This window comes from Leptonychotes weddellii, chromosome 7 (assembly GCF_054177405.1).
Source record: "Leptonychotes weddellii isolate Sample4059 chromosome 7, ASM5417740v2, whole genome shotgun sequence".
NCBI classification, from domain to species: Eukaryota; Metazoa; Chordata; class Mammalia; order Carnivora; family Phocidae; genus Leptonychotes; species Leptonychotes weddellii.
The window spans coordinates 105,664,913-105,679,470 of NC_138375.1; the positions used below are offsets into that span (position 1 = coordinate 105,664,913).

General features: G+C 45.8%; 1 protein-coding gene across 7 annotated transcripts in view; it reads left to right on the forward strand.

Annotated features, from left to right (window-relative positions):
- Positions 1-14,558, forward strand: part of PPP2R2B (protein phosphatase 2 regulatory subunit Bbeta) — a 444,097-nt gene that overhangs the window by 391,767 nt on the left and 37,772 nt on the right. For all 7 annotated transcript variants that reach the window (XM_081826892.1, XM_081826894.1, XM_081826893.1 and 4 more), the window contains one exon: positions 8,021-8,185. In XM_081826892.1, coding sequence (XP_081683018.1) covers positions 8,021-8,185 — 165 coding nt within the window. The remainder of the gene's footprint in view (positions 1-8,020; positions 8,186-14,558) is intronic.

The following is a 14,558-nucleotide window of genomic DNA, read 5'->3' on the forward strand; positions in this document are numbered from 1 at the left end:
TGTTAGGAATGCTTAGTAGTTAGTAGTAGTTAGCTTAGTGGTTAGACTCAGGAGTCACATTCACTGGATTTGAATCCAGTTTAATCCCCTATAATCTGTGTGACCTTGACAAGTTGCTTAACATCTCTCTGACCCTCCATTTCCTCATCAGTTAATGGAGATAATAATACCAGGTATCTTGTAAGGTGATAGTAGTATTAAATGAGATCATCATGTCAATTTCTTAGCCATGTGCTTGGCACAGAGAGGTGGCTTAATAAATTGTAGCTATTACTATCTGTAACATTTCCCCAGCCCCCTATTCTTCTAATCTTGTTGCCTGGATCCCATTCTTTCCTAAGAAAACCACAAGCTAGATGATTTACAGTATCCAGGCCTGGTATCTTGACCTATTATTGACCTACTATGGATTTTCTGCATTTTAAAAAACTATCCCTAGAGAAGGGGGCTAAGTCACAATGAATTAAAGTCCATAAACATTTATTGAACACTTACTATGTGTACTAGAAATGCCAAGATGAATAAAACTCCAACCCTGATAATACGACTCTATAATCTGAAGGGTAGATGAATCAGTCAGAGTTCAGTCAGAGAAGCAAAACTCTGGGGGGAGCAGTGTGTGTATGTGTGTGTGTGTGTGTGTGTGTGTGTGTGTCTGTTTGTCTGTCTACAGAAAGGAAAAGAGGGAGAGGGAGAGAGACTGACTTATTATAATGAATTAGCCTTGTAGTTATGTGGCTGGCCAAGGTAGTCCAGGATCTATAAGGCAATCAGTCAGGAATGGAAAATCACAAGTAGGCTGGAAGAGCATGAGGGTGATTTGAAGCTTGTCCACACATCATGGTCAGGAAGAGAGAACAATTGCAGACCCAGCAGCCTTTTGGAGTCTCTTTCTCAGGGAAGGCCTAAGCTTTCCTTTAAATATCTTCTAACCGATTAATTAAGGCCCACCTAGGATAATCTTCCTTTGATGAACTTAAAGTCAACCTATTGGGGCCTTTAATCACATCTGCAGAATTTCTTACAGCAGATCTCTTATAATAGCACTTGGATTCGTGTTTGATTGAATAAGTGGGAGAAGGGGTGTGTGTGTGTGTGTGTGTGTGTGTGTGTGTGTGTGTGTGTGAGATACACAACAGCTGCTTCCTCCCTTCTGTCCTCCAACCCTCCTGTTAGCCCACCATAACCAGAAACATCCTACAAAGGGAACACTAAGGATTCAGCCTAACCAAGTTAACATATCACAAAACCAGCAAAGCAAGTATGCGGACGGAGGGAGAGACATGTCACCATACTAGGGAAGATGAGGCTAACAATTTTTGGAGCCTGTATTAAGTACCAGGTATGTTCTACACATCATCTATTGTAGTTTTCTTTTTTTTTAAAGATTTTATTTATTTATTTATTTATTTATTTGACAGAGAGAGAGGGAACACAAGCAGGGGGCAGTGGGAGAGGGAGAAGCAGGCTTCCCGGCCAAGCAGGGAGCCTGATGTGGGGCTCAATCTCAGGACCCTGGGATCATGACCTGAGCCAAAGGCAGACGCTTAACAACTGAGCCACCCAGGCGCCCCCATCTATTGTAGTTTTCTGCCTCTTTTTATAGATGAGTTGACAAGTTTAAAGGCTTTCAAGATTATGTAACTGGTCACAGCCTTGGGGATTAAAATCTCAGTCACTCTTACTCCATACTCCAGTGAAATATACTCTATCTCACCATCTCAAAGTACTCAATTAGTACTAATAATATGGATTAAGTGTTAGATATATTCAGGGTGCTATGGATGCACAGGATAGGGAGAATCATGAAGGGAAGGCTAGAATGCGTCATAAAGTAAGTAACATCTGAATTGACCTTGGAAGGAAATACTGGGTGTTTCCTAATGGTGGAATTCAAGCTCTATGTCACGTGAATAGTAAAGAGTCTGTGGTTATGGGATTTTCAAATGCCCCTCCCCCAAATCATGAAGATCATCTCAGCCCAGTGTCTTTTGTAGCTCAGTACATACTTAGAAGCAGTAACTAATATGGCACCATGTGTCTCTTTGTTGGTCTCACCTATAGAGCTTAGCAATCAGCAAGCCCTCCATAAATATTTGCACATTGGCTTTTTTTAAGCTGTGAAAAGAGGAATATCCCTTAGAGTCCTCTTCAGAGATTGTCAGTGTCTTATCATCAAGTAACACATCTGTTCAGCTAACAAGATCTGGGTGCTTTGTAATCAGTACTTAATATCCAAAGATTACATTCAGACTTTGGAAAGAAAAAAAAAAACCACAAAGCAATTCATGTCCCCTAAAAGGAAATCCAACTCTAATGTGGTTAAGGCTATTCTCCACCTTCAGACTGGCAGGCTGTAACTACAGTGACATGAAAAGCTTCAACTGCTCTTGAACATGGGTGTCTTTCCCAGGCAAACGTAGACTCCACTCTCCAGCCTGGCCTGCAGATAGGCCTCCTGTTTGGTTTTCCTGCCTTTGATTGGCTTAGGCAGGGCTTAGAAAGGAAATGAAACAAAACAAAAACAAAAAAAAAAAATCTTGTCATAATCAGCACTGACAAAGACAGAAGCATGCAAGGACATCAGCTTAAAAAGCCCACAAAACTAATGCAAAGAAAGCTATCTGTGGAAAAATAAATGGTCGGGTTTGGTTTTTGCTTTTGTTTTTGTTTTGAGAGATGGGATTATTCGTCTACTAAAAAGCCACTTAATAACTTTCTCCATGAAATTATTTCATAATCAAAATTCTCAGAGGTTATTGGAGTAAATAGGACTATGCCCATTCAAAGGTGAAAAAATGGAAACCCAGAGAGAGAAAATGACTTTCCCATGTTCTGCGAGCAAAACAGACTTGGAATCAAAATTGAATCCCCATCTCCTGACCCAGTTTTGTCACAATCATGATACTTATCACAGTATCATCTTGAACTTTACCCATGGTGATAAGGCTCCTGGTTTCTCACCTCTCTCATAGATGGTTCTAACACTAGGAAATGACTTTTTTATGTTTCTTGTTTAAAAATAAGTATTTATTGTGGAGATTATTAGAATCACCTATAATCTCACCGATTAGCTTTGGTTGTATATACAGGGGGTTTACATCAAAATTTTAATATCATGCTAGCTAATTCAACTACAAGGGCTGAGAAAAACAAATAAATAATAAAAGGGAAAAAATCTTAAGTATTTATCCAGAAAGCCTTCTCCTATTCAGTCTAGGACATACACACACCTGTCCACTCACACACGTACCATTTCTCTTCCTTTTCCTTGCTTTCTTTTTCTGCTTAGCAGTTATTACAGTCTAGTATAATATATATTATATTTATCTGCCTTGCTTTGTGACCATGTGCCCTGCTAGGATATAGGCTCCACAGATCAGGGGGATTTTTGGTCTATTTTGGTCATGGCTGTATCCCCTATACCCAGAAAAGTACTAGCAGGTTCTTTGTAAACATTTGTAGATTTTCATGAAGGAATGAATGAATGAGCGAGTGGTAAAGGTAAGTTACCCTTTATAAACTAGAGTTACTAAAGGGTAACTTACATGCTGACCTTCCATCTAATCCCTGTAAGATACTAACCACATTTCCTTCCATTCTGTATTCTCTCTCTCTCTCTGTCTCTCTCTAATTTTTTTACATGACTCTGGTCAGACTGTGTATATATTTTGTATCTAACTTCTCTTACCTAATTTTATACATATATATTATATATATATAATATATATTTTATATAAATATAAAATACCTTGTCTTTTTCTGTCCTGAAATACTACTTGAATAAAAGAAAATGTTGAAATGATAACTGATAATTGAAAATTCATAGACCCACCCAGATAGAACTATTACATTTAGTATCTTGCCTTTTAGCTCATCATTTTCAGAGTGTAAGTTTTAAATGACTATGATCATGCTATAGATACAATGTTTCATGGCTTTTAACAGACTTGGAATTACATTGCAAAAACAATTTAGTGAGGTAGATCAAAATTTTCTTAATTGTTTCCCTATTTCTGTATATACAGTTTATTGTCAGTCTCTTTCTTTTATCGTGTTGCAGTAGACTTTTTTTTTTTTTTTTTTTTTTTTTTGGTAGAAAGCTTTTTCCAAACTGGTGATGAAGGAAATGACTTTTGAATGGCCCCCGTGCTACCCCTTAGCGTCCTGCCATTACCCTCTCCATTCCCTCACCCCACTGGTGATGTAATTTATGACTCTGGCTTCTTATTTGTTTGAAGCCAATCCCTTAAGGGGTGACCTCCCAGTGTCTTCAATTATTATTTTAAATGATGCCTTAGGCCCTGCCTGGCACAGTGATGCCCTCACCTTCCCTCCTTCTGCTTTCCAAGCATGGAGCTCAGCTGCCAAACTAGCTGTGCCCCCTCCTGTCCTCAGAGCTGCCTCCAGAGTCCCGACAGAGAAGCAGATTAACCCCTTTTGTTAGCAGAGGTAATTTGTCTGGGCTCAGCATTAATAAGGAATGCCATAAGCAGTTGGGGTCAGGAAGAACAGATCTGTCAAGCCCCAGGGTTAATTTAATAGCAATCTGTTGGCTCTATGCCTTGGATATTAGCCGTGAATCCAGTGCTATGTTTTGCTTTTGCCATTTAGTTCTCTGGGACAACAGGGAAATAATTTGAATAGAGAGCTCTAAAGCATAGGGAAGAGAAAATTGACTGTCAAAATGCGTCATTCTGTTTTCAAGATAATACAGGAAGCCACGCACTGCTTATCTCTTTTCTCTTTCCCTCCCAACCTGAAGGGCAAAACCACATATGCTGAGGGTGTGCATCTCCTTTTAGAACAGAGTAAGAGGAAAGGCCTGGGTTTCTGGATGATGCAGATATGAAATACCCTGTCCCATCATCCCTATCAGCCACTGAATTTTTGGTAACTAGTCCCCGCCCACATGTTTTTAGAACTCAGCAAATCCTCCATCAGTGAACAGTTCAAGAAATCCCATATGTTTCTGTCCCAGTCTGTGGTTCAAAAAAAGAAAAAAATAATTATCACATCATAGGACACAGGAATCCCGAGTCAGATGCTGTGTCCAAATTCTGATTCTGAAAAATGTGGCCACCAAAGTGGTCAGTGAATTAGAATAACACAGGCTGCCCTCTGGGATTAGCCAGAGGGAGTTTCAAGAGAGCCGGAATTACTGTGGTGGGAATGGCTATTTCTGGAAGGGCCCTTCCTCAGGGGAGGGAGAGTAGCCTGTGGTCAAGAACCCAGGCTCCGAAGTCAGATAGACTGGGTTTGAATCCCAGCTCCACCCCCTGCTAGTCCTGTGACCTTGGTTACTTCACCTCAGCTACTGCTTCTTCCACTGGAGAACAGGCCTGTTAATAGTACTGACCTCATAAGGCTGAGAAGAAGGTCACATGAGACAGTGCATGGCATTCGGTAAACATTCACTGTTGGTTATTATCCTCTTGCTGTCCTTGTCATTGCAGTTATTAAAGAGAGGATTCGAGTCATCTCTGAACCCCGTAGAGTCAGACATTCTAGTCCAAAGGGTGATGCTTGGGGATGAGGGATGATGGGGAGGCTTAGAAGTCCAGCTTGAGTGGAAGGGAGGAAGCGAGGGAGTGCGGGAAGGAGGGAGCATGGATCCAGAGGAAGCAGCCCTCAGCAGAGTCCATGCGCACATCCCCGTGATGCCCTTCTGGATGCTGGGGGATGTTCCTTCCTGCTTTCATAGATATCTTTAAGCACTTCATTTTCACACGTTCTGACTTTGGGGCTTTATTTTTAGGTAAGAAAGAAATAACAGTAGACGCGGCACCTCCCCCTCCCACACAGCAAAGATCCCTTCCAGTTAAGCTTGTTTTTAGAGCTCTGCTGGTAGAGGTTGAGAAAGCTGACACCAGATTTTCTTGCCCTATTTTTAGGAAAAGAGAAACATGCTCCCTGGCACGGTAGGCTATGGAGGTTCTTTCCGGAGGGCGATGAGATCTGACAGCAACTACACACTAAGCTCTGCTCACCCCATCCCGCGCCATGGCCACCAAGCCCAGGGCAGGGGCAGGGGGCAGGAGACAGGAGAGAACATCGGAGATGCAGCCTGGGGCCTCCTGGGGGGCACAGCCTCCCACTGCCCAGTGGGTGGTGCTAACTGCACTCATATTTATAACTCTGGCAGCAGTTGAGTTGAAAGGTAGTATTTTGTGAATCCAGGGGACCCACATGCTCTGGAGACCCAAGTAATATTTGCATCTGGGTTGGGTGGGGGAAATTGTAGTAAAATGTAGTGTTAGTTGAGTCTCAAACTAATTTTAGAAAGCCTCGACGGGGCTTGTAAGAGATAATTGAAGGGGAAAGAGGCACAACCAAGTACGGAGCCATTACTGGGCCAGATTGCATGCTGGAACACAGGTGATGTGCGAGAACGGATATGTTGGCGCTGCTGTGACTAAAAATACAAGCGCGTTTAGTTGTACCTCAGGTGTACTCTAAGGAGGGGACTGTGCTACTGACTTTATGAAAAGCAGAAACGGTTCTCCTCCATCCCAGCCTAATAGCAGTCTGTGTCACGTTACTTCTTGTTGAAGCGATGCGCTGTTTCCCAAAACAGGATAGACCAGCTCCTGGCACAGACATAAACATTTTTATTTTAATTGATACGCATTTATTTCACGTATAGTATTTAAAATGAAACTAGCTCCTTAAACTCATGACTTTATGAATACTGGCTTACAGCTTAGACAAGGCTAAGGAAACAAAGGGAGTCGATAGAAGCCAATCAGAAGGACACATGGTAAGCAGATACCAGCTGGTGATGTCCGCATGGGGCGCAGTCACAAAGGTGGCTCGAGAGTGGTGGAGTCTAGGAAAAGTGGGAATCGCTTTGGTCAGCTTTCCCATGTGACAGTGTCCATGTCACGAGGCCTGTTCCTTTGCAGGAAGTTTCAGGTCCTCAGACAGCACCTCAGCCTCAGCCAGGTGCCCCCCCAACCTGCACACAGGTCCCCCGAGCTCCGGGGTGGCACAGACCCATTCCCTCCCACATGCCAGACGTCCTCCTGAAGGTCCTTGTGCTCAATGGGGCACCTCCATAATTCAAAGGCCCAGTGTTTCATTTCAATATACAAGGATGTGGTTTTGAAAAATAGAGTTATAATAATTCTTGACCAGGAAGGAAAATACTGAGAAAGAAAAAAACAGATGATAAAACAAAGGTATATTCCGTGGGAGGCTGAAACTCCCGCCATACACTGGAGGGCTTTTTTTTTCAGGTGCTTAAACTCCCAGCCAAGCTCTAAGGCAAATCACAGCTTATGGAGGCTTGAGGTCCTGTGTATCTTCGGTGAGAGAAATTTTGCATAATTACTCAAGAGCGCAAGTTTTGCACCTGGGAGGAAATCCTGGTGCCGCCCCTCTAGCCATGGGACACGGGCCAGGCTCCCCTCTCCACCCCCGACAAACGGGGATAAGGAAAGGACTGGCTCTAGAGCTGTTCTAAGGATTAACTGAACTGAAGTCAGTGCTCACTAAATAGTAGAAGCAGCCACCACTATTCTCACCGGTGTGTTGTTAAAGAAGATCTCAGGGATTTCATGGGAGAGGATTCCCAGTCTACCCTGGATATCATTTATCAGCCCAGGAGTCTGGGGAAAGATGCAGGTAAACTGAATCATTTAGCTGGAATGGGGCTAGCTTCTTCACCACTGTTGTCCAGTGAGAAATAAAGTCTTTGCAGCTCAGCACATTCTAGTATGATAGCAAGGGCAGATAAGTCTGACGGTCCATGGGACATGTTCTCCGTGTTGTGGAGGACAAAATGCTCCTAAGGGGCCAGGAGGCCTGAGTTCTAACAATGCCTCGGAGCCCTGGGCATCCCTGGGCCTCCGCCGCCAAGACCAGTAAGCCCTGCCTGTGTGCTCACGGGGTTACTCTGAGGATTCCCCGAGTGTGGTAAATGCTCACAGGTTACACTAGTTCCAGGCAGTACTGCTGCTCATCACCCCTGGGGTCCTGCGCGCTCGTGCCGGTCCCGTCCTTGACCCGCCTGTGCCAGATATCGTCGACATTAAGCCGGCCAACATGGAGGAGCTCACGGAGGTGATCACAGCGGCCGAGTTCCACCCGCATCACTGCAACAGCTTCGTGTACAGCAGCAGCAAAGGGACGATCCGGCTGTGCGACATGAGGGCGTCGGCCTTGTGTGACAGGCACAGCAAATGTGAGTAGCCAGCCGCGCACCGTGGATGGGGTGCCCGCGGCGGGCGGGCCCCGGGCCCCAGACCTGCGGGAGGGGGAGGGGAGAGCCTAGAGGACTCGGGGGCCCCTCCCCATTTGACACGCCCTGGCAGCCAAGTTCAGGTGTTGGCTGGACCCAGGAGTCCGCTCCACATCTGGTGTTTTGGTACGCATGAACCTTCGAGTTCCATTCCACGAATGTCTGCTTAAGGCTGTGGAATCCAGAGGTGAATGAGACGCGAGCCGGGTCACCACACCTTGTGACCCAATGCAAAGTATGTTTTAACATCACCCTGGCTACTGTGGGGAGAATGAGCCTGAGGAGTTCCCTGAAGGGAGACCAGTTTGGGGATCACAGTGATGAGCGTCAGGGGGTCAGGGGGATGAGCGTGGCCTGGACAGGGGCGCCGCCATGCAGGTGGAGAGGGGCTGGTGGCTTCTGGACAGATCTTGGCGGTTAACGGGGCCTCCTGGACTGTGTGAGAGGCTGAGAGTATGCAGGCAATCACGAATGGCAGCTGGGGATGGTGACTAGGTTAATCATACTCCACTGCATATTTAAAAGTTGCTATGAGAGTAGATCTTAAAAGTTCTCTTTGCCAGAAAAAGAATTTGTAACTCTCTGCGGTGATGAATGTTAACTAGGCTTACTGGTGATTATTTTGCGATGTAAATATACATCAAATCATTATGTCGTATACCTGAAACTAATATAAGTGTCATGTTTCGATTACATATCAATTAAAAAAAAAAAAAAAAACCTGCGGGAAGGGGTTAGCGCCTTCCTGGAGAGGGTATGGCTTTGGGAACCAGAACTCTGGAAGTCCCAGTGGCCCTAGTGGGCACCAGGGAAAAGCTTCAGAGTAAGGGGATGGTTTAGATAAGGAGCTGCCAGACTCAGGCCATGGTCATGCTGATTTTCAAGGCATTGATGGAGAGAAGTAGCTCCCAACTAGTGGGGACTGAATGATTAGAAGCCAAAGGCTGTAAGACCCCTGTGAGCAAGTGAAGCCTGCTGGCACCGACAGTGAGTGCTGTGGTGGACCGGATGGGCCTGGAACTTTCTAGAAAAGAAACTGCTCCCAGAGAAGAAGTGCCTGAAGGCAGTGATAATCCATGTCTAGTGTCAGGCTAAGTAACATGCAGCTGCCAAGATGTTTAGGGGGGGCCAGAGCTCTTTTTATCCCCCATCACCTTCTGCTCGGTGCTTTTTAGCCCATACAGTTGGCTGTGAGACCCAGAAATTAAGACTTTGTCTCCCATAGTCTGTTTCCAATTTCAATCCCTGTCTGACATGACTGATAGGATGACTGTGTCGGTGTATGGCCAGGAAAGGGGTGAATGTCTGCATCATTTTGATCATTTTTGCTTGCTCTTTCGGCATGAAAAGTATCGCACAAGGGAGCTGGTGTGTAGAGTGTGGTGGTGTGTAGACAGACTGTGGGTTCTGGAGCCGCGCAGACCCAGGTCAGGGCCAGGCTTCACCCCTTCTCAGCTGCCTGACTTCGCCCAACTATCCCTAACCTTTCTGAGCCTGTTTTCTCATGTGCAAAATGGGTGAAACAGTAACTTCCATCGCATGAGTTTGTCATGGGGCCTAGGTGAAAGAACTATTAACAATTGTGTATTCTATGCTTATAGCGGATTTCAATTCAGATTATCTACACTTCACATGCTCAGTAGCCACATGTGGCTCATAGCTATCATATCAGTACCGATTTAGGACATTTCCATCATGGCAGGAAGTTCTATTGGAGAGTGCCTATCTAGACTTTTAGCTCTTTGGACCTATTCTGTCTTGTTCATAGCTGTTTCCCCAGCACCTAAACCAGGGACTTGATAGATGATTAATAAACATTTGCTCCTGTGGGTGTTGGCACTGATCTTTGAACAGTACTTAACTTACATAAGCCGGCAAGAGGAAACATGTTCAAGGCAGAAGGATCAGCATGTGCAAAGGCGCTGGGGCACGAAAGATCATAACGCATGCCAAACTGCAGGGTGAGTGATAAGGCTGGTACATAGGGAATGACTTGGAGAAGGAAGTGAGTTGAAGCTCAGGAGGGATGCCGGAGCCCGATCATATGGCCATCATGAAGAACTTGAACGTTTTCTCGAAGTCGGTGAACAGCCACGGATGTAACCAGGGGAGTGATGTGATCAGGATTTCTCCCCGTCAGAGGTTGGGTTCTAAGTGGGAGAAAAAAGAGACAAGGAAACAAGTTAGGAAGATATTCTAATGTAGGCAGGGGTTTCTAACAGCAGCAGTATTGAATTTGGGGCACATAGTTCTTAGGGGAAGGGTGCTGTCCTATGTACTGTAGGATGTTTAGCGGCATCCCTGGACTCTCCCCACTGGTTGTAAGTGGCCAAAGCAAGCTGGGACAACCAAAACTATCTCCTGATGTGCAATACTGCGGGTTGGGGAGGAGAAAATTGCTCCTGGTTGAGAACTACATATCTAGACTAAAATTCCTTGTTAGTCCTTCAGCATGATTTTCTTGTATCTGTGATGTGTCTTTTACTAATGAGAACTCTGAGGGGTCCATTGCAAAGGGAAGTCATCTCCTACATTGGATGCATTTAAAATTTGGTTCATGACCTAAGATATACCCAGGGAACATTTCAGGAACGGTGTGTAAGGCAGTGTGTTAACACCCAAATGAATGGTGGAGATGGGTTTGGGAGGTTCAGGGGAGGGTGGGACATTTGGGATAGACATCACGGGGAAAGCAGAGGCTGAGTAGTCCTGTTGAATACACGTAGGATCTGGTTAGGTGGGAAAGAGGTGGGGGAGGTTGTGTTCTGGGCAGTGCACACAGAATGGGCAAAAGCCTGAAGCTAGGAAGTTACATAGAACCTTCAAAGAATCAGGCTTGGGGAAACAAATATCAAAGAAAGAGGTGAAAGAGGGATGATGGTTCGTATCAAGTTGGTCCTTGAAGATCAAAGTCAAACGTGTATGCCTTCATGTATTCATTCATTCATTCATGCATTTGTTCGTTCATTCATTGAGTACCGACTCCATACTCAGAGTCTGGCTCCTGTGGCAGCCAATACTTCTTAAGCTTTCCCCCCGAGTACATACAGCGCGCAGGTCAGGCCGGGAGCCTGGCTGCAGCGGAAGAAGGGCATCCAGCAGCAGTCCAACCTCGCCCACCCACACAGACAGAACAGCAGAGGCCAGAGATCCTGGACGAAGTGCCAACCAACCACAGATTTTCTTTGAAGTCTTATTTTTCTATCCTGAAATTTCACGTGAATTTGCATTGTACTCCCATAAAATGTCTATTTTAGGTTTAATAATTACATTTCTACCCCACTCCCAGATTTCAAGCAAAATTGATGTTCCCAAAAGATTCAGTGTATATCCCATGGTTTTCTGTACTGCCTGGTGCATCCCCATATCTTCAGATATGTACGTGTGGCCCAGTTTGAGAAACACAGTCCCTAGTATGTGGAGAATGATTTGAGATCATTTGGCTGAAGAACAGAAAGATAGAATTTATGTTTTATGGAAGATGAACACGGTGGTGGTGGGAAGAAAGGAGAATTAGAACATTTTGCTTTCATCTCAATACAAAGGAAATTCATAGCCTACGTAAGGATGTGGCTATGGAGATCAGAAGGAAGAGAAGTGGAAAAGGAACATTTGTTAAAAAATAACCATGGGTGACGACGTAAGCAGTATCAAAGGTTGGCATTCATCGCACATGGATACTAGTTGTTCATTGTCCTTCCCCTCTAGACCACAAACCCTCTGAGGATAAGAACTAAATCTGTTTACTCGCATCACATTGCCAACTCCTGGCACATAAGTAGGTACTCAGTAAATACTTCTTCAATAAATGCATTAATGCCTGAGGGTTGACATAAATGGTGTGTGGAACAGGGACTGGTGAGAAGCCACAGTGGGGCAGAGTAGAGGGTTGGGATTCAGTGGGGGACACGCTCTGTGTGGGGTGACATGAGCTACCTCAGGGGGCAGGCCTCTCTGGTGAGTGAAGGCAGAACCAGCCGGTAGGGCCGCTGACCCACAGTGGATGCGGGAGATGGCAGGAGGGGCCCCAGTGTCCTCACAGCCCAGTGTGGCTGACACGAACCTGGGCTTTGGAGTCAGACCCGGATATTGAGGAATACACTCACTTTGAGGTTTGATGACCCCTGAACCCTGAAGGGTGGGAAAAGGACAAGGCCTTAGAAACTCCCAGAGCTATAAATGTTTCAAGCAGAAGCTTTGGAATCAGAGCTCCACTCCGACATTCAATTACTATGTGACCTCAGGCAAGTTATTTAATCCTTCTGAGCCCCACGTTCCTCATTTGAAAGTAGAAAGCATGAGGACGGCCTCATCAGGCTGCTTGTTCACGAGAAGTAAATGTCATCATGTGTGTAAGAACGTGGCGTCTGCTGGGCATGCAGGAGGCAGTAAGGGGCACAGACGACCTGACTCCCCCATTCCAGGCCTGCAGCTGGGCCACAGGGCTAAAGCCTCAAACCTTTTTCCAGATATATGAAGCCCTGTTAGTCATTTGTTTAAGTAGTTTTTGTTGAGCACATACTATATACACCAGGTATTTTACCAGACTGGAGACACAATGGTGAGTGAAGCCATGCCTGGTTTCCTCCCTCTTAGAGCTTCCTGTCTTTGTTAGTGAGGGTTCTGCAGACAAACAGAACCAATAGGAGGTAGATAATAGGTAGGTAGTAGGTAGGTAGGTAGGTAGGTAGGTAGATAGATAGATAGATAGATAGATAGATAGATAAGATAGATAAGATAGGTAGATAGATATCTCGTATATACGTATATGTGTATGCGTATGAGAGATTTATCAGAAGTATTTGGCTTATGCGGGCGGGGGGCGCCTGGGTGGCTCAGTCGGTTAAGCGTCTGCCTTCGGCTCAGGTCATGATCCCAGGGTCCTGGGATCGAGCCCTGCATCGGGCTCCCTGCTCAGCGGGGAGTCTGCTTCTCCCTCTCCCACCCACCACCCCCCCGCTTGTGTTTCCTCTCTCGCTGTGTCTCTCTCTGTCAAATAAGTAAATAAAAATCTTTAAAAAAATAAAAAAAGAAGAAGTATTTGGCTTATGGAATTACAGAGGTCCACAAGTCCCAAGATCCACAGTGGTACAGCAGGAGACCCACAAGAACCAGTGGTATATTTCCAGTCCAAGTTCACAGACCCAGGAAAGCTGATGGTATAGTTTTAGTTCAAAGACCAGCAGGCCCGTGACCCAAGAAGAACCAGTGTTTTCAGTTCAAGTGCGAAGCCAGGAAGAAATGAATGCCCCAGGTCAAAGGAGTCAGGCAGAAGAATTCCCTCTTATTTGGGGAGGGTCATCAGCCTTTTGTTCTGTTCAGACCTTCAACTGATTGGATGAGACCCACCCACATTAGGGAGGACAATCTGCTTTACCCGGTCTATCAATTTAAATGTTAAAGCCATCCAAAAACACTTTCATAGAAACACCTAGAATAATGCTTGACCAAATATCTGGGGCACCCCAGGGCCCAGTCAGGCTGATACATAAAATTAACCTTCACAGGAAGGAAGAAAGATCCATTCATCAGGGAATGACAAACAGATAGGACATTGCAACTGTCAAAAGTAGTATGAAAGAGAGGCCCATGGTGCTAGGGGGGCATGAGACAAGGAGCCTACACCCCAGGCCCTAACCTCTGAGCTGTGACCTGACCCCTGAGAAGTTCCCTGCGAGAGAACAGGGAAGAGTTATCGGGCCCATAGAAGCAGGAGGCTTGCTCAGCCACACACCCAGGGTCCCCCAGGGACTGCTTGCTACTCCCTGCAGCCTGGGCCACCCAGCCCTAGAGAGGCAGAGCCTGGGGACAGTCCCCAGAGCGGCCCGGGAGCTAGCTAGCGGCTTGTGGGCCTCTGCCGCAGCCCTGCCTCCCCACGCTCCACCCCAACACTGACAGCAGCAGGACTCTGAGCTGCCAGCCGCCAGCCTCCTAATCTAATGAAGAAGCAAACAAAATTCATTTTCCTGACTCGTCCGAAGTGCCGATCTTCTCCAGTGCACTCCCCGTCTTTGTTCGGCTGCGGCAGCCGCGGCGGCCCTGGCTCCTGCCGGCCGGGAAAACGAGCTGTGTCTGACCTCTCGCCTGACATTTCATATTGATTTTCTCCATCCTCTTCAAACGCCAGCCTCCAGCCGACGACAGCTCAGCCAAGGTGTGTGAACGGAATTGAGACAGTTCATCAGAGTTCAGAATGAAAAGCAACATTGGCTTTGGGAGATGAGCTCTGAGAAGGAGAGTATTTAATAACCATCGGCGTTTAATCAAAATGCCGAGGAGATCCGTGTGATCAGAGCTGCATATATTAATTTCCATA